The sequence below is a fragment of the Urtica dioica genome, chromosome 7, assembly GCF_054948205.1.
Source record: "Urtica dioica subsp. dioica isolate 48M chromosome 7, U.dioica_male_clone48M_v1_H2, whole genome shotgun sequence".
Classification (NCBI taxonomy): domain Eukaryota; kingdom Viridiplantae; phylum Streptophyta; class Magnoliopsida; order Rosales; family Urticaceae; genus Urtica; species Urtica dioica.
Window position 1 is genome coordinate 34,200,751 of NC_142762.1, and position 24,834 is coordinate 34,225,584.

Genomic DNA, 24,834 nt, shown 5'->3' on the forward strand with positions numbered 1-24,834 from the left:
TTATATTTCTTCTCTGTTATTGTAAAAAATTAATTCTCTGTTGTTTTTTTCCCCTGTCTTTGATCTTTCATCTTCCCTCGTTCTCAGTTGAAACTTTGCTTAAATTCATTTGATATATCTCTCTCTCCGTTGATTGAGGTACGTTTTTTTTTCCTTCGAATTCTTTTGAAATTTTATGTTATTATTTAATTTATTTATTAATTTTAATAAGATTTTTTCAGAACTATGCACTAATTTTGTTTTCGTGTTCATGTTCAGTCAGTGTACTCTGTTCGTTTCTAGGGTTTATTTCTTCGAGTATATGCTTTTCTACTACTTGTTTGTTATATAAAAAAAAAAAAATAGTAATTATTTGGGTTACGATTTTTTTATTCCTTTCGTTTTCCCGATGAAGCTATCGCATTGTTTGGGGTCAAACTTCCACGGTCTCGAATGGCATTTTTCGAATTGAGTCGGAAGTTTTTGATAATGGGGATTAATTTTGTGATTCTCCGTTTTTCTTCGTTATCTGTTTCTCAATATTGTTTATTGTCGCTGACACTAGCTCGGTGTAGTTGAAAAGTTGCTTCTGATTGAAATTTGTGCTTTCGGAGCTTTATGTTCGATCAAGAGCTTCAGAGAGATCTGAGAACATGAATAGCAACACATGAGTTCATAAATGAAAAGGGAAAATAGAAATATGAGTTAGTTTCGATAATATTGTTTACAAGTGAATGATTTTCTTGAAAAAAAATATGCGAATTTTTTCCTCATAAGAAGCTAAGGGTTTGATAATATTGTGGTAGAAGATAGGAAAATAAGGTGTGAGATTTTTTTTTGTTATTCATACTTTAAAGGACTATTTCATATCCGTTAAACTCGATACCTTTTACGTATCATTGTGTTCTTTCCGCTTATCAACTCTTGGTAATATATGTATTTTTTTTCTTTCTTATATTGCAGGCTAATTATTAAAATGAGCAGACCAACGACGCGGAGCAAAAATAAAAAGCAGAAATCCGGGGATAGCGTTGACACTACTGGTGAAGTGTTGAGGTACCCGAAACTTTCTCTGTTTTTTATGTGATTTTAATTTTTGTGACACTTGTCTTTTCGGTCGAGTCTTCATTGGACTGACTCGATTTCGTGGTGGTTCTTCAGGAAAATTCACATAAGTGGTGAAGTAACTCAGGATGATATAGGCACGCTTTATAGAATATGGAAACCCGTTTGTCAGGGGTGTCGTGTTAATACCAAAGATAACCCGAACTGCTTTTGTGGGCTTATCCCGCCTCCAAATGGAAGCCGGAAAACCGGATTGTGGCAAAAAACATCGGAGATCGTTCAAGCTCTTGGGCCGGACCCGGCTTCTGATCTTCGCGAATCGACCAAATCTCCGGCGGGGCTCACAAACCTCGGAGCTACATGCTATGCCAATAGCATACTCCAATGCCTGTACATGAACAAGTCCTTTCGCGAAGGCATATTTTCCGCTGAGCCAGGTCTCTTGGACCAACACGCGGTTCTGGACCAACTTGCTCGGCTCTTTGCGCAGCTCAATGCGAGTAAAAGGGCTTATATAGATTCTTCGCCCTTTGTGAAGACGCTTGATTTGGATAATGGAGTTCAGCAAGATAGTCACGAGTTTTTGACGTTGCTTCTTTCTCTGCTCGAACGTTGTCTTGGTAATTCTAAAGTCTCCAAGGCAAGAACTATCGTTCAAGATCTTTTCCGCGGAAGTGTATCTAACGTGACAACGTAAGATTGGATATGATTTCTGCATATATAATGCTGTGTTGCTCTTCTAGGTCTGATTAGCGGCGTATTTCTGTTTCCCGATGAATTTTTGTTCTAAGTTTCTTGTATAATTTTTGTGTAGTACATTTAGTATCATGTGGTCAATTGTTAAGGAATCTGTCTATTTAGTCTAAAAGTACAGCTGTGGTATTTTACCTTTAGCAGATTGAAAAGTTTTTATTTTAATTTTTATTTTTATTTTTATTTTGAGTTCTAAGTAGTGCATATACAGATGAAATGCATCTGTGTTTTTTTTCATCGTTTGTCCATTTATCATTTGTTTCTTATTTGTAGATGCTCTCAATGTGGAAAAGATTCTGAAGCTTCTTCAAACATGGAAGACTTTTATGAGTTGGAGCTAAACGTAAAGGGCTTAAAAAGTCTAAACGATAGTCTAGATGATTATCTTAGCGTGGAAGAACTTCATGGAGACAATCAATATTTCTGTGAGTCTTGTAAGACGAGAGTAAATGCCTCTCGAAGCATCAAGCTTCGGTCTTTACCGCGTGTACTAAATTTTCATCTCAAGCGCTGCGTGTTTGTTCCAAAGGTACAATCACTTCTTTTTTTTAAAAAAATTTTAATAGAGACTTTGGAATGACTCGAACCTGCAGGTCTAAGAGGAAGTAATTAATACCACTAAGCTAACCTCCTTTGTTGGTACAATCACTTATTTTGTACCATCACTTATTTTGCCATGATTTTCCTAGTGCCTTCAGATTTTATTTGAAAAAATTTGAAGAATCTTATTTGGATTTTATGATTTGGGTATGACATGTAAGCAGTCCGCGCGCAACGAGACCACATATAATTCTCCTTTTTTTATATTTTTTTTCTTTCCTGTTCATACATATTTAAACTCTTTTATGGCACATAGTAATTTAAAGCTGATAGCCTGATAGAAATGAACGTGCTACAACATCAGTATCCTACCATAAACCTAGTATCTTTGCTATCACATCTTTCCGATATCCATTTTTCTTGTTTTAATTTGTGCTGGCAGACCACCACGAAAAAGAAAATTACTTCATTATTTTCTTTTCCTGAAGAATTGGATATGCGGCAGAGGATATGTGAGCCCGCTGAAGTTGAATCAATATATGACCTATCAGCAGTGTTGATTCACAAAGGAACTGCCGTCAATAGTGGCCACTATGTAGCGCATGTCAAAGACGAAAATACAGGGCAATGGTGGGAATTTGATGATGAGAGTGTCTCGGACTTGGGTCGTCACCCATTTGGAGGAAGCTCATCGAATTCTAATTCCAAGCCCGCTAAAACCGAGCCAGCTTTGAACCCACCAAGTGCAGAACAAATCAGTCCTGTTGCCAATGGAAATCATAAGGAAACCGCTCACCAAGAATCTCATGAACCCACTTCTGGGCATGATGCAGAGATATTTTCTTCCACTGAGGCGTATATGTTGATGTATAATCTCAGGAGCTCTAAAAAGGATAGTTCCGAAAGTTCTGTGGTCTGTAGCGGCGTTGATCCGAAAGAAAAAGGCGAAATGATTTCCTTAGAAGATGGTGTTTCTCTACCGTTTCATCTTTTTGAAGAGGTGAATGTTCGGAATACTTCAGATGTTGACGCTTGCCGACTTTTCAAATCGAAGAAGGAAACAGAGCTTGACTGTATCTCGGAGAGAAGACAGGAAGTGCGATCAGTCTTGTCTGACGCTCCCGTTACATCGCTTGAAGAGCCATTTTATTGGATTTCGGCTGATTGGCTTCGTCAGTGGGCCGACAATGTTACCGTCTCGTAAGGGTTCTTTTAGTGTCTAATTTTATTTTCCTTTCTTCTGTTTGTACTTATTGTTCTAATGAGTTCTATATTATTGTCCCTAGAAATCAAATAAGTCTTTTACAATCACAAACCCCTGCATTTCAGTTTGCATTTACTAGTTTTTGATTGATTGTTATTCTGCTATGTTTTCTTGGAAATATTGACTCTGATCACTTTGGTCGATTCGTTTAATTTTTTAATTGGTGTAAGTTTTCATTACATGTGCAGTGCTCTTGATAACACATCCATTGCGTGCTTACACGGAAAGGTACCCATATCAAAGGTTATCTCCATGAAGCGCTTGTCAGCTAAAGCTTGGGATGCCTTGTACTCCAAGGTAGTTTAGTCATGTGAGAAAAAGAAGTTTCATTTATATGGTCTCATTAATTTTGTCTGAACGTTATCATGCTTTTTGGTGGTTTAACCTAGAACTTTGCGTCGTGATATATGTTTGATATCATATATGAATTGTAAATATCGTGCTACCAGCACAAAGGGGGTCCAAAATTTTCGGGTGAAGATATCTGCACGGTTTGCCTTTTTGACGGAGCCCGCACTCTGGTCTGTGCCGATGGGTACAGGGGACGTCGAATGTCTATGAAACAAATCGCTGAAGACGTGCTTGCCGGGAGATCTGAAGATGGAACATATTTTGTGTCCAAGGCATGGTATGACCATCAATTCCTCTTCTGATTCTTGTCAATATAGTGTGTCCTTTCCTGGCTCTCAAATTCCAGTCCTATTCCCAATAAATTCATACATACCTTTGCATATAGGAGTCAAAGATTCATGAACAATAACGTAGTGGTCATACATTAAACCAGGCGGGTTAAAAATTAAAATTATGGTGATATTTAGGGATTTTTTATTTTATTTTTATTTTTATGTTTTCAGTTCAACACTTGTAATTACCAGAAAAAGACTCAATAAAAAGAACATAATGAGTATCTACATAATTTTTTTTACTTGGAAACAAAAATGATATTGTCCCCAGAAAATGTAAAGCGATTAATGCGTTTAAAATTAAGACAGAGAAGGGACAATAAAAATTGTATTAAGAAAAAAAAAAAAAAGCTGGGAGTGAAGAGCATGGAAATACAAATAAAGCACTACTCTTTCCTTTTGGCCGAGTTCTTGTTTGTTAGCAGTTATTGTATTTCTAGATGCATAGCCTTTGATCCTACCCAATTTTTTATAATTTTTTTTTTTTGTTGGCAGGTTGCAACAGTGGCTCAAACGAAAGATACTTGATGCTCCTTCCGAAGCCGATGCGGGGCCGACAGGTCCAATCAAGTGCCCGCATGGCGAGCTTATGCCTGAACAGGCCTCGGGAGCTAAGAGATTGCTTGTTCCCGAGAACCTCTGGCTCTTCCTTTACAAAGATGCCACTGCAGTCAATCCCGGCGATCCTGTGGGTTGTTCGACTTTTCCGTCCGATTCAAGACAGTGTTCCTTGTGCAGTGATGAGCTGTCTGAAGTGGCGTGCATGGAAGATTCTCTGAGGTTAATTATTTTGACATGTCACCTTAATGCAGATTTCTCACAACAGGTGTATAATAGCTAACTCTCTTTATTTTTTTTAACCTTTTTTTCTGAAGAGTGGTAAGGTTCAATCAACGCCAGAAGCATGAGAAACTAGCTTCGGGGAAAAGCTTTCCTCTTTCTCTGGATTGCGATTATTACTTAGTACCATCTTCGTGGCTTTTAATTTGGAGAAACTACATTAATGCGAGTGGCAGGAATGTGGCATCGGCAGAGAGACCTGAAACATTAGATGGCGTTATTGATTCCCTGAAATGTGAAAAGGTAATTTGGATCAACTATATAAATGCCTTTTTTAATAGCTACTGCTCAAATCTGATGATTGTTGATCAATTATTCTGGTCTACATCTTGTCCTATTTTATTCAAAGCTTGTAAGGAACACTGGTTTGAAATTTCATTTATCGATACCTATTAAGTGACAAATCTTGTGTATTTCGAAGATTTTATTTTTAATTTTATCTCCCCACCCCTTGTTTGACTGGATAATTTATGTCTTTGAAGCATTCACTACTGATGGAAAGACCCCCTGATCTTGTTTGGAGACGTGGTTCAATATTTCAAAAGCTTCCGGCTGTAAGTCCACGAAACTGATTCCTATGTGTGCTTGTGATTAGATTCCTGAAGTTAGATGTTCATCTAAGTTTAGTTTTTGTTATTTTTTTTTAGAAGAAACAGACTATATTAATAAGAATAAACATTTCGGAAACAAAGTCCAAAGGCGAAAAACACCAAGCCTATTAGGCACTCATCCGATCTCGAAGGAGAATCATAAAAAGGAAAAATATCTAAAATCACTACAAAGCTCTTCATCTTCTTTGAGTTCACATTTATGTTATAATCGCATTTTTTTTCATTTTGATCTTTTCCTTGAATCTTCAGACGGATGTGTTGGTTGTTATCACTGAAAATGATTGGAACTGCTTCTGCGAAGAATGGGGTGGTACCAAAGGGAAAGGCATTTCTGCTCGGGTGGAACTTAGTAATCCTTCAGTAATTAGTGTAGATTCTTCACCTGAAGAGATTCCGAGGACCGATGAGGATGTGGTCATCCTTGACGACATTGATGATGAAACCGAAACTAGACTTCCCCAGATCAGAACATCTGTCGAGGTATTTGTATAAGCTTTACTCTTCTTTTTTTTTTTGCAAGTGTATAAATTTTCTTGCAGAAGAGTTTTAATGAAGTTTCTATGCTTTGTTGTACTAGATATGCGAGGACTGTGTTGGAGAAAAAGAAAGCTTGAAGCTTGTGCAGAAACTCAACTACAGCAACGAGGACATATATGTATACCTAATCCGTGGAAAGGAAGCGCCGAAATCAATTTTGCAAGCACCTGAGACCAATTCTGATCCGGATCGCCGAGTTTCAAAGCGGTCAAGGAAGACTAATTCGGGGAATCAAATAAGTCTTAAAGTCTCTGGCTCAACCACAGTGTACCAGTTGAAAATGATGATATGGGAATCTTTTGGGGTATGCTTATTGATAGTTTGTTTCTCCTCCTATCTTGGGTGTTCTTACTTTACAAGGTTTGGTTCCTCAAATCAATTTTTTTTTTTAATTATTATGTGTTTGCAGGTTGTTAAAGAAAATCAAATGCTTCACAAAGGTACACGTACAATCGACTCAGAATGCGCTAGCCTTGCAGATATGAACATATTCCCAGGAGACAAGCTCTGGGTGACCGATTCAGAAATCCACGAGCACCGAGACATTGCTGGTACTTATCTTCTCAAGCTTGTCCGATTACAATTCTATTTAGGATCTTCTGTTGCGTGTTGGTTTTTCAAAGTAAGATTTTTCGGTGAAAAGGCCCTCATTTTTCCTTGGAATAACAAATTTTGCGTGAGAAGTTTGTGCTTCCTTAACAGAAGCTACTATGTATTTCCGTTTGTATTATTTTTACAAATGAAGTTATGGTCCATATTTAATTAGAATGTCCTGGTTAATCTAAATCCACAGATGAGCTTTCCAATGAAAAAATGGATGTGCAACATAGTGAAGGGGGTTTCCATGGCACACTTTTGACGGCAAATACTTCATAAGAATCAAACATCTGTATTTTTGTGTGTGTGTGTGTTATCCACCATTTTGTAGATACTCTTTTAATGCGAGATTCCATTTTGGCGACTTGTAATGTAAGGTACGATATTCGATTTATCAAATGCCTTTTCTTTTCTTATATATAGATACCGATCCTCAAGCAATGTTATTTATTTTTATTTTATATGCAATTTTGATCTGCTAAGCTGTGATGATTTTGCAGAAGCAGCGGAACTGGTCACTCGTCGAATCTGCAATGCCTACAAGAAAAGATGTGTAATTTTGGAAGTTTTTTTTTTTTTTTTTTTTGATGAGGTGGGGTATGTTGGCAGTTTTTTCTTTTTGCTCAGCCTTGCACCGCCATTGTTATCAGGGTTTTCAAGCGAATCACAGACATCAAAATTCTCTTACTTATATTATGCCTATCTGTGTATTGATTGTTCAGGGGCTCTCCAAAATGAAGTTGATTGATTCTGGTTATTTTAACATCTTATTTTTATTTATGAGTACTGATAATCATCAGCGTTAGCGTTGATGATACAGATAGAGGTGGGATCCACCTCTATCTGTATGATTATGCTCGCTTATTCGCTGATGATAATCATTTTCCTTTTACTTACTAATTACTTCCAATACTAAAGTAGTGACATCAAAGTTTGAAGCTATCATTTTTTTTTGTGCGAGTATCATCATCACTGGCCAAACAAGGCTTTTTCTTTTTGTGCCAAAAATCCAAACATTGAACTCAACAAAACCAGCATTGTTATTAAAAATAAAAACTCTAAATCTCGAGTTCAATTTTATCATGTTTAATGGTCGTGTAATGAGGCTTAACAAAATATAAAATAGAAACAGGTCAAATTCAATTTCTTTCTGTTCCTAAAACAAAAGAAGCACTTGTAATTGGAGTAAAAATAGATAAATTATTGTTATTATCTCAAATCCATCGCTTGTGGCTTTTAGAGTCGTCATGGGCTCCTCGGAACCAACGATCCCAGTTCACATCACTCGGACCATTTATCCTATTTAAAAAATAAATTAATATACTCATTAGCACAGCATGAGATTGAAAACATTACCCATATGCATATTTTTTATTTAAAAAAAAATTAAATTATTGGAATGTGCTTATCCGTATTAGGTGAAATATATGAGGATTTGTCATAATTGTGAAATATGTTTGGGACTAATTAAGGATAGAAACAGATAACAAATAAGCTTTAGAAAACGACAACAACATGAAGAGATATATAAAGTACAAACTTCTTTCTTACGTGGGAAGCAGTGGATCTGGAATGGTGTCTAGGCTTGAGATAAGTCTGTATAAACAAGAAATTTCAGAAGTGATGATGATAAAAAAGAAGATCTAATAAATACCCATGTTTGTGATTATATCACAAACAAGATAAAAGAAGAAGTAAAAGGATTACTCTTTGCACACGATTGATGATTGGCCAACTGTCTCTAGTTCATTCAGCTCTTCCTGAAACATACCCACATCACATTCACACAACCTCTTTATAAAAATAAAAATATAGAAAAAAAAATGGTTTTAAGGTTCTGATGTACTTGAATGACGGTGATTTGGCTGTTGAGCTGAGATATGGCCGCAGAAATCCTGTGCCTCCCCAAGAAAATGGGTTTTGATTTTGGTACCTTTTCTTTTCCTGCTTTTTCTTTCTTCAATATCTCTTCTTCACATTCCTCTTCTTCTCTTTCTCTTTCTCTCTCTTCTTTTCCCATGGGATGTGATGAGAGAGATGAAGATGGTTTTGATTCAGGATCGTGACGACGCTCTTCTTCCTCTTGATAATCCATCACGTTAGATCATTCACAAGTTGATCTTTTTTTTTTCTTTCAAAGAACTATGGACAAATCTAGATATATTTGGAAATAGGCGTTAATGAAAAAAGAAAAATGGGAAGATGATCATTTCGTTAGATATTTATTTATAAAAAAAAAAAAATAGAAAAATTTGAGAAGAGTATGCCCAAAAAAGTATGTGTTTTGTGTGTGTATTGTGTTTTTTGAGGAAGTGGACCTTATTTCGGCAACATGATTAAAAGCAGAACATAGTGGACCAAAGAATATTTTAAATTTAAACTATTTGTGGAAAACAAATCATGTGCTAATTTATTAGTACTACATTAACGAGAGAAAAATTGATGACTAAACAAACAAACACAACTACTACAACAACGAATAAACAACCACCATCGAACAACACCTATTTCAATTAAATCCCGTTTGGTCTCCTCTGAATTTTGGGACTTTTGACATTTCTTTTCTGTGTGAAAAGAAACAATAATTAGAGTTGATTTGTTGTGGTGGGTGTGGTGTTGTGGTGTGGAATCAGATCGGTCAATGAGTAATTATTTTTTTAAAACTTTTATAATGTGCATACTAATTTATAATTTTATATACACACTAGTAGCAAAATATGTAAGATATCTTATTATATACATATGTGAGTATATATATATATATATATATATATATATATATATATATATATATATAAGGGTATTTAAGTCTAAATTCCACCTAGTTTGCCGCTACAATTGGGTGATCTCCATTAAGTCCGTGTGGTGTGGGATTCCTTTTTGCCTATAGTCACTTCAAAAGGTAAATTTCATTGATTATGTGTAGTACTACACATTATTCAATTTCTAATGGGTAAAATACCAAAATATGTTATATACTTGTCAAATGACCTATATATCTATAATACGTACTTTTCAAATTAAACACTAAAACTCTTTCTCTCATTGTCGCACAAATATAAAATAAACTCTCGGTCCAAATTTTCATCCAACCTTGTCGCACCTCGCCGCACTCGTTAAAAACCCGTTAGATCCATACGTGAAACTCTTCCCGCATATCACTGTAACTTACCGCAAGTCACCGCAATTAATATATATTTATTACATAACATAATTTTGGGAAATAATTGCACTACACCAAAGGCCACCGCAACATAACACAGTTCACCGCATGTTCAGAAAGAGGTAGGTTGCAATCGATTTGCTACATCAAATAAATAGTCACCGCAGGTTACCGCATGAACCCGCAAGTGACCGTAGGTAAGTCTGCGGTGACTTGCGATAAACATGGCCGACAGAAAATAATTTTACGTGTAATTAAAAAAAACTTCATTGAAGTCTCAAAAATATGAAAATCAACATTTAAACATAATTAAGTCTTGTAAGTCTCTTAAAAACAAGAAAATCATTATTTAAATGAAATGAAGTCCCGCATTGAAATTTAAAACAAAATGACAAATAATTTTCGAATGAAGTGACACCATGGACAAAATATCAAGGTCTTGCGTTACATGAAGATCGGTTATAATCACTACCGCTGCATTTCCATGATATGCGTACTACTCCATTGAAATGCAGACTATTCACCATATTTAAGACCCCAAATTTCATCAAACATAACAATGATACCACGAAAACACATTAAAAAAAAATTATCTTCAAGCTTCAAAATAACTCCCGGTGATACCTACCACAACTAACTGCAAGTGACCGCAAGTTATTACAACCAGCTGGTTTTTGCTGCAGTGCCTTGCGGTAGCTTGCGGGTTGCGATATAAAAATATTCATCGACTCTATCTTGATCGCATATAGCCACAACCGATATCAGTATAGTTGCGGTGAGCTGCGGCCATATGCGGTGATTTGCTACTATACCAGTTTTTTTCGAATCAATGAATTTTCACTAAAAACTCAAAACTAACGTCAAATCTTAGATATTAGGCCACTTCGAAAGTTTGATAGAATAGTGATTAAAAACATACTCACTACGATACGGTGGAAGTCAAGACCCGTTTATGACCACAATCGCTTGATATCGTCGGAGACCCAAATAATGTGACCTTTGAAAGTGTTGAGACGATAACTGAGGCGGTTGGAGGAGGTGATTTTTTGTTTTCCTTTAGGTCATCGTGAGAGAGATCCAAATGAGAGAGAGAGTGAGAGAGAGAGAGAGAAGAAAAAGTATGGGCAAAATAAAATAAATGGGATGAAAAGGTATTTGCGTCAAAATGCACATAGAAATCATATTTATGTGTGATACTAATTTGTGTGTAGTTTTACACATAATTTATAAAATTGCCCCTCAAAAAAACTATTATAATAATTAAAATGAGTATTTAGCTAAAAGAAATTAACATCTCATATGTATTTTGGATACGTATTAATTGAAAAGTGGAAAGCTTATACATATTTCTTTTATTTAAAATACACGTGAAGTGGAAGTAGTACAAGACTTACCTTTATCGGTGGCCGATGATGCAAATCTGGGACGGAAATCACCAAGAAGCCGACGGAAATTCCAGCCGAGTAAAGATAGATAACAATGGCGAAAGAGAGATAAAGTGGAATGAAAAAGAAGATGAAAGATAAAAAATGGCGGAAGCGAGATAAAGGTGGACGTGGGATATATATATATATATATATATATTTATATATGTATATATATATGTATATGTATATATATGTAGATGTATATGTATATGTATATATATATATATGTATTAGGGATGTCATTTTTACCCGAAACCCGTTAGCACGTCCGTTATCCGGTCTTAACGGGTCGGGTAATACCCGTTCAAAATGAGTTAACGGGCTAACGGGTATTACCCGTTAGTATTTTAGCGGGTACGGGTCGGGTAGCGAAAATGTTAAATCCGCCCCGTTAACCCGCTAACCCGCCCGTTAATTATTTTTATGTAAAAAAACTAGATATTTTTTTAAGAAAACTTTAGATTACATCATAATGAGTAGGTTGTTGTTTTGATCTTATTAAAAATTATTTTTTTTATTTTTTTTTAAACGGGTTAGCGGGTGTTCAATTTTGGCACCCGTCACCCGGCGGGTATACCCGTTACCCGCTCCGTTGGGAAAACCGGGTTAACGGGTACGGGTTAACGGGTATTTTAATAGGCGGGTACGGGCACCGGTATTGGTGTACCCGCTAAAACCCGTACCCGTTGCCATTCCTAATATGTATATATATATATATATATATATATATATATACTGAGAGAGAGAGGTTCTTTTTGGTGAGTTTTGATTGGTTGAGAGTTTTTAGGTTGTTAATATTATGTAGTATGAATTAGTAAATAGGTATAAATAACAAGGTTATAGTGGTTAAGTTTTATTTCTCTCTTTTGACTACATTTCTCTCTCCTTGAAGTACTCCTAGATCTGACTTTTTTTCAATAAAAAGAAGTAATGTGGAAACACCAAGGTTTAAAATTTTGGAAAATTGCGTGGAAATTGTGGTATTTTGAGATGTCCGACACGTTTACGACCATGCGTTTCGCCATTTTGTGTCGCGGGTATTGTGTCAAAATTGCGTGGAGATTTCCATGTCGTTGCATCCATTAATGTAGTTTAGTCCATTAATTTTCATCGCATTTCACGTCGCAATTTCGGTTACGTCGTCCAAAAGTCAACCAAGCTAGTGCAAATTCAACAATATGTCGGAAAATTGCGTGAAAGTTGCATGGATATTGCATTTATTTGTGTACATTTGTGTCTTTCGGTCTATACATTGTAATTTCTAAGGTTTTTCATTTTATTCATTGGATGTTGTTTGTACTTGTTTCATGGTGAACATATAATTGTTTTAATTTTTTTTTAAGAGGTTACAAATTTTAAATTGATGTTAATTGGAAGTTAATTGTTAGGAATTTATAGTTTAATATATGTAATTGTAAACAAATATTTGAAAATATGAAAATGATAACTTGTTAGTGAATTTCATATTATGGGTAGTACATGAAATTATGATGTGTTTATAACTTATTATGTGTGTTGCTTATGTGTGTTTGACTTTGATATTTTTAACTTATTATGTGTATTTATTATGTGTTTGACTTTGAAGTTTGAACTTATTATGGATGTGTATTATGTATGTTTGTAATTGTCCCAACATTATTTCCGTCGCAGCTTCCGTGATTTATCGTAATTTTCGTTGGTCACCGTAATTTTCGTCGACATAATTATTTCAAATTTTTACATTATTTTCCTTGCAATTTCTATCGGCCACTGTAATTTTCGATTTTTGTGATCATCGGCCACGGAATTTCAATCCTTTGGAAACACACTATATTTTATTCCTACTGATGGAAATCCCCCAACTTCTTCGAGTTTTAGCATGACGGTTTAATCAAGATCACAATTTCCCTTGATTTGGTAGTTTAGATCAACATTCTTAAAATTAGTCATTCTCTTCGTTTTATACCTACTATGATGAGAAATAACGATTTAATTTTATTCATCTATTTTGACAAATGAGTATGTCAAAAACAAAAGTTCTCAACATAAAGTAATACTTTTCAACAAATTAGTTGCTCCAAGTGCTTAAACTTTAAAGTTAACTTCATAACTAATTTTATATATTTTAATAAATTTAGAGGTCTCGCAAATCACTTTTTTTTTTTCTAATTTTTGTGTGATTTCCGTACCCTATTTACATTTACATTATAAATAATAATATTCTCTGCCCTTCTTTATGATGATGGACGTCTATGTTCTTTTCATAGCTTTCTCATATCGATGTCTTACATTTAGGAGACTATAAACAAATCTCTTAAATTTCCAAATCTCTTAAATTTTCGTGGTCGTCAACATTGCTGTGTAAATGTTAATCTGAGACTATAAACAATTTTTTTTGGGTTATATAGGTGTATAGCTATTTTCGTTATAGGGGATTTAAATTTAGCCAATTTTTTGTTAATTTTTAGTAAATAACTACACCCACCAATTTACAAAAGGTAAAAAGACCAAACCGGCCTCAGTGTCAAATTTCCGCTCATTATTTTCAGCCCATAATTCAAATGGAAATAAAATATTAGGTCATAATTTCTGGCACAAATCAATGGACTATCATTAATAAACGTAATTAAACATCACGCACTACAAATTGCATTCAAAACACACGCACCACAAATTCACCGAGATGCTTCCTCGTCGACAGGAGCACCACGAATCTTTTCTTCTTCTGTCATCTTCTTTCTTCTCGTTCTCCAGGGAGGCAACGAGAAGAAAGAAGATGAAAGAAGAAGAAAAGATTCGTTTAAAAGAGGAGAAATTGAGCAGTACAGAGTGAGGCTCGTTGACTTTGTCCAGACCGTGATGTCGGCCATGTTGTTCTCCGCCGTGGCCATGTTCGACCAGAGCGATGTTCGACCAGAGATCTAAATAGCCATTTTTTTTCTTTTTTCTTTTGCATAAAGAAAAATATGTGTATTGATGAAGAATTGGGAAAGAAGAACTCAAATATTTTATTTTTTATTAATGAAGAATTGGGATTACAGGATTTCTTGTATTATGATGATCCTTCATTTTTTTTTTCTCTCTCTCTTCTTCTTCTTCTTCTTCATCGGAATTGCTGGTGATTTTGAGTGTATGAGATTTGTTTCAGTGATTGTGAATTTGCTGAGATTTTGGTTCTGGTGAATTCTTATCCAGTATTGTAAATACAACATTGATTTACAGTTAATACTAATTGTTTTATCGTAAATGCATTGTAAATACAAAGCATATTTACAGTTAATATCAATTGTTTCATCGAGGATGATTCGCTGTTTTGAATCAAATAATATTCAGTAAATAAAAAAATATATATTTACTAATTTTATTCCATAATTAATAGCCACGAAAATAGAAACAAACTTAACTAAAGTCAACGCATATCTCACGTCCATAAAATCTTGAAATACACGTTAAAAACTCTTTCCAAATCGGAAAGATTCAAATTTTAAAAAAAATCTTAAATTAGTCAGCTCAATTAATAAAGGTAAACGTGTAAAAAAAATTTAATTAATAAGCTGCCACGTAAACAAGCTGACTATTTACAGAAAATTAACGAAAAATTGGTTAAACTCAAATTGTTAGCCTCGATGATGGCTATCTAACCAATTTTTTGTTTTTTTCTTTTCTTTTTCCCTTTACAGTTTCCAACAAATATTGGCCAGTCACATTTTAATCATCTGTATTCAATTGGATTTTTCCATTTTTCTTTAATGGATTTTTTTATTATTATTTTTTTTTTGTTGGGTTTTGAGCCTAATTTAGAGTCTACCAGTTCATCACCGAACTCCCTGTTTTGCATCACTACACTAACACAGTCCCATCCCATACTTTACGAGCTTGTAACTCTAAAACAGAAAATCAAAATCCAAGCTTGGAAACCCTAATCTACTAGGGTCCTTTTGTTTTTTGACCTTAAAATGGATTTTTTTTAATCAATGACTCTTTCTTAATAAAATTTAAGTCCATGACCTCCTCTTTAAATGAAAGTTATAATATCACATAAATACCCTTTTCTTTTGTAAGAAGTTAATAATATTTAAAGTTTGATAAAAAAACGAAAAAAAAAACGCAGCCCTATTTCCCAAGCTCCAACGTCGTCTTCGTCGTCGCCGTCGCCATCTCCGGCGACCTTTACCATCAGCAACCTCCATCATAATCGATTTCGGCGACCTCCGCCGCCAACATCTCCGGTAAGAAATTTATGGTAATGTTAAAGATGCTTACGGATACCCGATGCTTACACTACAAAATATTTAAAAATAGTAACATTACTCTCTAAATCCATAATCAATAATAAATTAGAAATTATGAAAATTTTCAAGTTTTCATGATTTTCGCGATTCCTAAGTTATGAACACGAATAGTAGTCAACTGGTCCAACTGGGTCGACTGGAGCTAGTTCAGTTGGGCCAGTCGGACCGGTCGGGCCAGTTGGACCAGTTGAATTTATACTATGAATCTAATGTTATTTTTTTTATATGATGCAATTCGTCTTTTATAACTCGTTCCATTTTTATAGGTACGATGGTTGAGGTTGTTATTTATTTTTTATACGACGGAGAGTGGAAAAAGAAAGATGAAGGCTCATATGAATGGTTCTCAAAGAATGAAGATATTAAGTTATTTGCCATATCCGACTGGTCAGACCAGTCCTACTGTTGTGCTTTACCATGTCAAACTGGTCCTACTGATGTGTTTTACCATGTCCAACCGGTCCGACTGATCCAACTAGTCTGACTAGTCCAAATTATGTTATTTGCCATATCCGACTGGTCAAACCGGTCCTACTCGTGAACTTTATCATGTCCAACTGGCCAGTTAATAAAATACTTGATTCATACATTGGATAATTATTTAGAGTTCTTAAAAACATAAAACTTAGCAGAATAAAAAATAAAAAAAAATTCACTAATAATGCAATTAATAGGAATGACATTCTTCTTAGTCAAATGACAAGATCCACTAACAATAATGATGATAATAATTTGTGAGATCACCCTATACTAATCAAATTTAGGATATACAAAACTTTAGAATATATTTATACAATATTAATAGTATGTTTATCTTCAATATGTTATTCTCATATGAATATTGAATTTATATAGTATTCAAGTATTTCATATAATTTATTAATATGATTGACTAGTTATACTTGTTTATATAGTATTCAACGAGCCTAAGTCAAATATGTAAACATCCAAATGGTCCTACAAGTATTGTTAACATGTTCGACTCGTCCAAATGATTATAATTTTTAAATGTGCGATTGGTCCTAGTGCTATAGTTAATAGGTCCAACTGGTCAAACTGTTTATAATTTATAAAATATTAAATCTTCTCAAGTGTTATATAACATGTCCAACTAGTCCTACTGCTACTTCCAACTGATCCAACTGAATATGATTTATAGATTGATGAGCCTAAGTAAAATATGTAAACATCCAAATAGTCCTACAAGTATTGTTAACATGTTCGACTCGTCCAAATGATTATAATTTTTAAATGCCCGACTGGTCCTACTGCTATAGTTTACAGGTCCAACTGTTTATAATTTATAAAATATTAAATCCTCTCAAGTGTTATATAACATGTCCAACTAGTCCTACTACTACTTCCAACTGATCCAACTGAATATGATTTATAGATTGATGAGCCTAAGTAAAATATGTAAACATCCAAATGGTCCTACAAGTATTGTTAACATGTTCGACTCGTCCTACTAAGTAAAATTTGTAAACATCCAAATAGTTCTAAGTCTAATATATCTAAGTCTAAAATTCAAGCAAGTTAAATTCGAGTACAATTAAAATAATCACATAGCATAATTATGGTAGCCAATCATCGTGATAGATCTTGATTGTCATCTTCTTCCGATAGGTAGCCATCATTGAATCATCAATCGCGTGAAACTCAAGTCCTTGCATATCAAACTCGATGTACTTGATAGCATATATACCACAATCTCCGCTGTTTAAAAGCAATACTCATGTAAAACATGAAAAAGATTAAAAAAAAAAAAAATTAACAAACATTTAAATGAAAAGTTACTTACGAAGAACTTTGTGGAATGTTACGTGGCCATCTGTATTGCCAAGTAGTCTCGTTGTTACAAAATAGCTTCTTTTGATTTTAACGTAATATTTAGCAAAGGAAATTTTGAATCTGCTCTCTCTCTAAATCGGTCACTATAACTAGTTTAGAGCATCTTTAATGGTGCATTAGCTTAATTTGTCAAATCAATTTTTTAAGGTATAATTTTTTTAAGCAAAATTGCTCTTTAGTGGTAAGCCAATCTCCATCTTATTGCTTAAACATTAACCATATTTTTTTTTACATTTTATTGCATTCTCATTGGTTGAAAAATAAGTGGGACCCATTAGCTTAGTTTAGAGCCAATTTGCTTAATAGAGCTAATTTGCTCTACCAAGCAAATAGCTAAAATGTGCAACAATGGTTAAGCTAATAGCTTAAACTTTTCAAAATTGCTAGCAAGTCCCTCTTTTTGCACCATTAAAGATGCTCTTACTACAACAGATTGGATATGCATCCACTTTGAACAGGGAAAAAAGAAATAAAAAAATCGATCAGTTATACTACAACATTCAGCGCACCATTTTCTTTCTATAACCAGATCAATCAAACTCCAAACAACAATTAAATATCCTCAAGTAACAAAAAAACATTCGGTCGATAGGTAATTAAAACTTATGAAAAGCTCAAATCATGTTTTAATCGATTCACAACCTCAAAAACACAGTCCCGTCGATTCAGTCTGATATCTTCATCAGAAAATTCGCCCAAAAATCCATCACTATAACTAGTTTACTACAATAGATATACCTGCGGAGACGGCGAGTGGAAGCGGCAGAGGGAGATTGGGCGGCGAAGCGAGGAAGAGGTCTCGGAGGGCGGCATTGAGCGGCGGGAGCGGAGGAGGACGAGCCTCAAACGACTTGAGAAGCTTTCGGACTTTGAGGTTCAGAGCGGCGTAGTGACAGCGATCGCCGTCGAACGTGTGCTCGGAGCAGATCGCGCCGGACTCGAGAAGAAGCCTCGCGGCGTCGAGATGGCCGGCGAGGCAGGCGTAGTAGAGCGCCGCCGAATCCCACCGGTCACGCGCATTCACGTCCACGCCGGCTTCTTCCACCGAGAGCGGCTTATGTGGTTTCAGATTTGGGAGGGTTTTGGGGGATGGGTTTCAGCGGGGGTTTTGGTTCTTGGAGGTCTCCTGTGATGGGTTTGGTTCGTTACCCTCGTTCAAATGGGATGGTTTTAAGAGGCTATTTTCGTAAATTACAAAAAATAAATAAGAAAAATAAATATAAAAATATTAAGCAAACATAAGAGGTTATGAATTTAAAACATACCCTTCTGAAGTCACCTGCTTAAAAAATCCAATCTACTATGAGAATGAGAATTGTGGCGTCGTCGATATCTCCTTCGTCGTCTTCGAAGCTCTTCAGGGCCTTCGCTTCTCCTCTCGCCCACGGCGTCGCCACGTCCGCGAAGCCTCACCGGATTAGGGTTTCGGCGAAGTCCCGACCGACGCTCGTGAAGGAGAAGCGTCGCACGAGGTCCGACAGGGAGTTCGAGCTCGACGAGGCTCGCAGGTTCGGCGGCGCGGCCAGCCATGTCCCCGTGATGCTCGGAGAGGTCTCCGATGTCTTCGCTTCGTCGGAGTCGAGGTCGCTTAGGTCCTTCGTCGACTGTACTGTCGGAGCCGCCGGTCACTCCTCTGCTGTCAGTACACTCATTTCTCATTTTCATCTTTTGACCATTTTCACTTGTTTATACATACAGTTATGCATATTTGTGTATATTGATTTTATAATGCATGAAAGTTACGATTAGGATATGTATTGGTGATTTTGAATGAACAGATCTTTAGTATGATGATTATTAACTGTTTGTTCACTTGCTTGTTGAGTTATTTGAATTGAATTCTGTAGGGTTATTGGTTTTTGAATTGGTTAACAGATAATACAAGCTCATCCAGAGCTGAGATGTTACGTTGGAATGGACGTTGATCCTGCGGCGCACGAGAAGGCTGTGGCTCAGATCAATTCTCTCATGGATGGCGATTCTCGTGCCACGGACGACCTCAAAACATTTACTGCTTTGAAGAATTTCAGACATATCAAAAGTGTGTTGGGTGAGATTGACGAGGCTCTCATCGGCGCCGGAGTCGATGGAATACTGATGGACCTGGGAATGTCATCCATGCAGGTTTTGCTCTTAAAAGCGTTGTGTTCATTTTTATCTTTGATTACGCAACCAATGGCTGTGGCATTGGGATGTGGTGGGTTTTCAAGATGTGTTATTTTGCATCATTATTTGGGTATATAGCCCCTACAATATCTCGCTTAATATTTCACCCTCAGCAGAGCTTTATAAAAGCTGTTTTCTTCATATGAACAGGTCAACAGTCCGGAGAGAGGGTTTAGCGTTCTTGCCGATGGGCCACTTGATATGAGGATGGATCCCCAGGCAAGCTTGTTTTGGCATTTTTCGGAGTTTATCTTTTTTTTTTTTAATTACATAATTGACTAACTTCACAAGTGAATTCGGGCATCTAGTATTCAGATACTATGTAAAATTACTGCAAAGTCTTTTTTAAGTCCTGTTTCACTGATTGGAGCAGGCCTTTGGCAGGCAAGTCTGAAAGCAGAAGATATCGTAAACTCTTGGCCGGGCCCTGAATTGGGTAGAATCTTGCGGGATTACGGAGAAGAAAGCAATTGGTATTCTCTTCAGAACAGAATTTTAAAGGCCCGATTGTCTGGTGGCTTGCATTCTACCGGCGAGCTTGTAGACCTGATTCGACGTACTTCTTGGAGCAAAGGTAACTTCGTGATCCTAAACTTGTAGAACTGATCTCTAGTTATACTCTAACCCCAGGAGAGGGTCTTAAATATATGCTTGCTAGGCCCCCGGTTCTGGGAAAATGCTATGGAAAATATTATGAAAATCCCCGTATTTTCTTTGTATTTGGATCGGTAAAATTGGGGACGGATAAATTTTAATGGAAAATGTATAACTTAAGTGTATATTCCAATTTCATTTGGGAAATAATGAGGAAAGCCATAATTTAATGAAATTCACATGCGATTTCATTTTCCACATTTCCTCGCGCATGTGCTTCCTTTTTTTGTTAGTTTTTAATTTTTCATACTTCTTTCCTTCAAATTTTCCGAACACAAAAAAAAAGGGGGAAAGTAGCAAGAACGAAGTTTACTCCATGACTTCACAATGAAGAAATTTGATTTTAAGTTGACTATTCATCAAAGGCTTGACCATTATAAAAGTCTCTTCTCTTGTGCATTCAACTGTGTTGCAGTAGGTAGGCAAGGCTGGATAAAGACAGCAACGAGGGTGTTCCAAGCTTTGAGAATCGCCGTTAACGACGAACTCAAAACAGTCGAGGATTCTCTCCATGCGTGCTTTGACTGTCTTGCCCCTGGGGGAAGACTGGCAGTCATCTCCTTCCACAGTTTGGAGGACAGAATCGTGAAGCAGACATTTCTCGAGATCATTGGCAGCGGGGACGAAATCGAAATCGGCAAAGCAGAAGAAACCGAAAGTGAGGATTCGCATAAGAAATATTTCAAAAAGAAGGGGAAAAAAAATTGCATCGACGAAAAGGAAGCGTGGATCAAGCAAACCGTCCGGGGTTTAAGAGGAACCATTCTCACAAAGAGACCAATTACACCTACTGCTGAAGAGGAGAAACTAAATGGTCGGAGCCGAAGTGCTAAACTAAGGGTCATCGAAAAGATTTGAGTAACGTTATTATTCCTTATTTTTTTTGCTACATTACACAAATAGTTGAAGTGTACAAGTATACCTTTTTTTGTAGAAAGGTGAAAAAAAAAAAATCTAACATCGTGGCTGTTATTATTATGTGTAATGTATTATAGCAGAGGAATTATATTCTTTTAGTTCCTTTAAAACAAATACCTTTGACGTCCGTTTTACACCCTCGTAGTAGTCGTGAAATTTTCTTGCAAAGTAAAAGTTTCAGAGCTTGACATAAACTTTCTGCCCTCAAGAAAATTACTTTTTGGGAACCTTATAGATGACTGATGATTTTTTTTCTAAACCTAATAAATAAATAAAAAGTGGTAATTTTGCACGAATGGTATATTTAAATCGGTTCATTATAATTTGATCTTAATAGGGAAAGAAAAGAAAGTTCTCACATGACATGCCTAAAAAAAACATGACATGTGAATGTGACTAATAATTTCCACAGTGGCAGTTTTTGTAATTTAGAACTCAATGAAACTGGCCACGTCAACAAACACTCAATCTGCGCCTTTCCTTTTTCGTCAACCATTTAATCCTTCCCCGTTTCTTCAACTGTAATTGTTCCCTTTCTCATCAACCAAAACAGTGAAACATTTCTTAAAAGATAAAGAGAGTATTTGACTGTCCATCGCAAATAAAGCTGCTTTGCATCTGGGTTTTCCATCTCCATCAAAGTAATGATTTTGAACACCAAGTGGCATGGCTGTGCTTCTATCAAATCATCTCCCATTTCAGTTTTTAAACCCAGGTTTCGTTTCCTTTCCTTTCACTTGATATTGAAACGCTTCTGTTTGATATACTCTAAATTTTGCATTATATATCTATTTTATAGGAAGAAAGTTGGAACATTAAAAGCGGTGAAATCCGAGTTAGAGTCAGCCAAAAAGAAGGCAAGATTATCAGCGGCGAAAAAGGAAAGAATAAAGCTCCCAGATTATGGGAATGGTAATGGGAACAAGAAGCTCCTGATTGGCGAGTTTATGAGTCACCCTTCTGCAATTGAAGCTCTCCTAAACACAAATGCCTTAAAGAGCTTCCAGTGTCTCGCCGCCAATACTTACAGGTCAGCCTTATCACTGAAACGCTCTCATGCATTTCCCTTCACTCTTAAGTTATGATCAACTTGTGAATAGTTTAAACCGGTTCACTAAATGTTAGGTGAAATTCAGTGTGTTAAGACTTAAGAAGCTAAGTTCTTAGTTGCATGGCTTATAGGCATTGCTTTATGAGTTAGGAAGAGAGCCTTTGATGAGTCTGACTGAAAGAGAGGTTATATGATGACTCTTGATCGAATCTAATATACGAGGAGGCGCGTCGATGTTTAGGGTCTGTATGGAACCCGGAAAATGCAAGGGGAAGTGAGAATTTGAAGAAAAACGAAAAGTGAAAGGAAAATGAGACGGAATATCAGAGTTCAACGTTGTGTTTGGAAGTGATAGAAAGTATGAGGGAAAGAGAAGGGGATAGAGACACAAACGTAGACCTTACTCGCATGTAGAAGTTTGGATGGACTTCATTTTCGATGGAAAATGGAAAACAACTTGTAGTTATAAATGTTCTCTCCTATTTTCTTCTCATTTTCCTTCCCTCAAATTTTCCTCAATACAAATATAAAAGAGGAGATTCGATTTTCTCTCCCATCCCATTTTCCAGGTTCCAATCATGCCCTCAGAGAGAGGGGAAAAGACGACATTTTGCAAAGTTGACTATGAGTGGTTATTATTATAAAGTTCCATATTAAAAACAATTAACTATGAGAGTATTTATCTTTCTGCTGTTGGATATGTTAACATGCACTCTAAAAATAGTGGCTTTTGAGTTCACTCATCTTGGACAGGGTCCTATTATTTTTTATAATCGGTGCTTGTTTGAGCTTTGTGGGTTCTAATTCAATGTTGTGTCATTGGCTTTCATAGTGTAAGAGTAACTAATAATCTTATACATCTTGTCATAACCCCTTAGCTTTCGAATGTTTAATTGTTATTGACATTTGAGTACAGGTGTAAACTTGAGAAAATTGAGCTTTTGAGCTTTGAAGCGGCGCCGGTGCTGGACTTGAGAGTAACCCCAACAGACAAAGATTGCACGGTTGAGATGCTTTCTTGTAAGGTGATTTTACTTCGACTTTTGTGTCTGCGGAATTAATTGGTTAATTAATTATGTGATTGCTGTTCTTATTATCCTCTGTGACTTTTGCAGTTTGAGGGTTCTGAAATCATGGAACAACAGAACAGCCATTTCTCAGGCAAGAGTTATCAAGTTTTCTTTAGTTGAAACTGTTCTCCGGATTCTCAGGATCTCTAAGATTTCTTTTAATATTTTCTCTCGTCCATTATTCTCTCTTATTATTGACTATATTATATGCTTCTACAGCCTTCATGAGAAATCACATGACATGGGACACGTATAATTCAGATCCATTTTTGGAAGTTGACGTTACATTAAATCTCACTCTCGAGGTATAAATACAATACCTACTCTTTATTATTTAATTTGACACCCATTTCCTCCGTCATTTGATGGATGATGGGAGACAAAATATCGTCTTCTAGAACCATTTGAAAAAAAGAAATTAACTTTCTTCAAGTTTGATAATAAAATAAAACTAGCTAATTCATTGTGGCATTTGAATATTTCAGATTTACACACTCCCTTTTACAATGTTGCCAGTTTCAGCCGTGGAAAGTCCTGGAAATCTGTAAGTTACTTGTTCACTTGGTTCATTAATATTCTGTCCCAAAAGGTTGTTTTTTTTAGGCACAAAAGGTTGTTTTTTTTAGACACAAAAGGTTGATGTTTGTTTGTAGCATTTAATTTAAATAACTTGTGATACAAGAAACCGTTAGCGATGTGTAATGTACAGGATGTTACAAGCGTTATTGGACGGAGTGGTACCGCTGCTTCTGCGGCAGCTCATGCAAGATTACGAGAATTGGGTTCGCCTTCGCCGCTTAGATTCTGTACAAACATTGACCTAATTAGTTTGTATATCAAAGATGATTATAGCAACTTGTCTGTTATGTTGGATGTATTCATAACAATGGTGTTTGTATTCAGGGGGAGATCTGTTTGTAATTAATCCACTGATTCTGCTTGTATTTTACTGTTCTAAGAATAACAATATTGCCTTTTTTCATGTATCCATTCCATTCAAATGATAGAAAGTTAAAACACCTACACGACTTGAATGTAAATAATCATACACTAGTCGCTCAGACTTAAAATAAAAGGGAAATTTGAAAAAGTATGAGTTGAAGATAGGAAATTTGGGTTTTTGAAGGGTTAAGGGTGTAAATTTGAAAATTATGTGCATTTTGACGAAAATACACTTGGCACATAATTTTCCAATTTATGTTATATGCTATAATCACCATAGTTCTCATTCCTTTTTCTCTCGCTCTCTTCCACCCATCCTCATCGCCGTCTCTCCTCTACGGCCACCTTTCTATAAATTAAAACCCCCAAATACATATCATTAATCATCTCATTCGGCCATTGTAAAAGGAAAACGACGTTTATGTGGAAGATAAATTTATTTGGTGGATTCA

General features: G+C 35.8%; 4 protein-coding genes across 7 annotated transcripts; 3 read left to right on the plus strand and 1 right to left on the minus strand.

The window, feature by feature from the left end:
* On the plus strand, positions 1-7,647 carry UBP26 (ubiquitin-specific protease 26). Of its 4 annotated transcripts, none has more exons than XM_089618914.1 (15): positions 1-138; positions 943-1,035; positions 1,141-1,737; positions 2,071-2,326; positions 2,780-3,537; positions 3,790-3,898; positions 4,051-4,229; positions 4,780-5,064; positions 5,160-5,367; positions 5,607-5,678; positions 5,985-6,215; positions 6,313-6,576; positions 6,682-6,823; positions 7,066-7,246; positions 7,370-7,647. In XM_089618914.1, exons 2-14 carry the CDS (start codon positions 956-958, stop codon positions 7,146-7,148), a joined length of 3,264 nt encoding a protein of 1,087 aa, XP_089475040.1. In that variant the 5' UTR covers positions 1-138; positions 943-955; the 3' UTR covers positions 7,149-7,246; positions 7,370-7,647. The 4 variants fall into 4 exon arrangements, with proteins under 4 accessions (XP_089475040.1, XP_089475041.1, XP_089475038.1 ...); XM_089618915.1 differs by lacking the exon at positions 1-138 and adding an exon at positions 365-683; XM_089618912.1 differs by lacking the exon at positions 1-138 and having other exon boundaries at positions 845-1,035.
* A 335-nt stretch (positions 7,648-7,982) lies between these two features.
* Positions 7,983-9,175, minus strand: LOC149390992 (guanine nucleotide-binding protein subunit gamma 2-like). Its single transcript, XM_089618916.1, has 5 exons — positions 9,010-9,175; positions 8,716-8,965; positions 8,577-8,629; positions 8,421-8,465; positions 7,983-8,168 (listed from the first exon to the last, which is right to left on the minus strand). The coding sequence occupies exons 2-5, from the start codon at positions 8,962-8,964 to the stop codon at positions 8,084-8,086; spliced, it is 432 nt and encodes a 143-aa protein (XP_089475042.1). The 5' UTR covers position 8,965; positions 9,010-9,175; the 3' UTR covers positions 7,983-8,083.
* Positions 9,176-18,868: 9,693 nt separating this feature from the next.
* LOC149390993 (mraW methylase family protein) lies at positions 18,869-21,453 on the plus strand. The gene is made up of 5 exons (XM_089618697.1): positions 18,869-19,219; positions 19,457-19,705; positions 19,898-19,966; positions 20,132-20,321; positions 20,817-21,453. Exons 1-5 carry the CDS (start codon positions 18,884-18,886, stop codon positions 21,257-21,259), a joined length of 1,287 nt encoding a protein of 428 aa, XP_089474823.1. The 5' UTR covers positions 18,869-18,883; the 3' UTR covers positions 21,260-21,453.
* A 379-nt stretch (positions 21,454-21,832) lies between these two features.
* Positions 21,833-24,424, plus strand: LOC149390994 (DUF1997 family protein, putative (DUF1997)). The gene is made up of 7 exons (XM_089620478.1): positions 21,833-22,034; positions 22,119-22,349; positions 23,287-23,395; positions 23,486-23,531; positions 23,660-23,745; positions 23,926-23,984; positions 24,150-24,424. Exons 1-7 carry the CDS (start codon positions 21,964-21,966, stop codon positions 24,262-24,264), a joined length of 717 nt encoding a protein of 238 aa, XP_089476604.1. The 5' UTR covers positions 21,833-21,963; the 3' UTR covers positions 24,265-24,424.
* Positions 24,425-24,834: the final 410 nt, after the last annotated feature.

Coding starts and splice junctions, on each gene's coding strand:
- UBP26 (XM_089618912.1), top strand. CDS start 914: ATGTATTTTTTTTCTTTCTTATATTGCAGGCTAATTATTAAAATGAGC. Junction 3,538..3,789: donor GCCGACAATGTTACCGTCTC/GTAAGGGTTCTT, acceptor TTACATGTGCAG/TGCTCTTGATAACACATCCA. Junction 5,368..5,606: donor ATTCCCTGAAATGTGAAAAG/GTAATTTGGATC, acceptor ATGTCTTTGAAG/CATTCACTACTGATGGAAAG.
- LOC149390992 (XM_089618916.1), bottom strand. CDS start 8,964: ATGGATTATCAAGAGGAAGAAGAGCGTCGTCACGATCCTGAATCAAAA. Junction 8,630..8,715: donor GCCAAATCACCGTCATTCAA/GTACATCAGAAC, acceptor GGTATGTTTCAG/GAAGAGCTGAATGAACTAGA. Junction 8,169..8,420: donor CCAGATCCACTGCTTCCCAC/GTAAGAAAGAAG, acceptor TTTTTTAAATAG/GATAAATGGTCCGAGTGATG.
- LOC149390993 (XM_089618697.1), top strand. CDS start 18,884: ATGAGAATGAGAATTGTGGCGTCGTCGATATCTCCTTCGTCGTCTTCG. Junction 19,706..19,897: donor TGGGAATGTCATCCATGCAG/GTTTTGCTCTTA, acceptor TCATATGAACAG/GTCAACAGTCCGGAGAGAGG. Junction 19,967..20,131: donor ATATGAGGATGGATCCCCAG/GCAAGCTTGTTT, acceptor GGCCTTTGGCAG/GCAAGTCTGAAAGCAGAAGA.
- LOC149390994 (XM_089620478.1), top strand. CDS start 21,964: ATGATTTTGAACACCAAGTGGCATGGCTGTGCTTCTATCAAATCATCT. Junction 23,532..23,659: donor ACAGAACAGCCATTTCTCAG/GCAAGAGTTATC, acceptor ATGCTTCTACAG/CCTTCATGAGAAATCACATG. Junction 23,985..24,149: donor GTGGAAAGTCCTGGAAATCT/GTAAGTTACTTG, acceptor TGTAATGTACAG/GATGTTACAAGCGTTATTGG.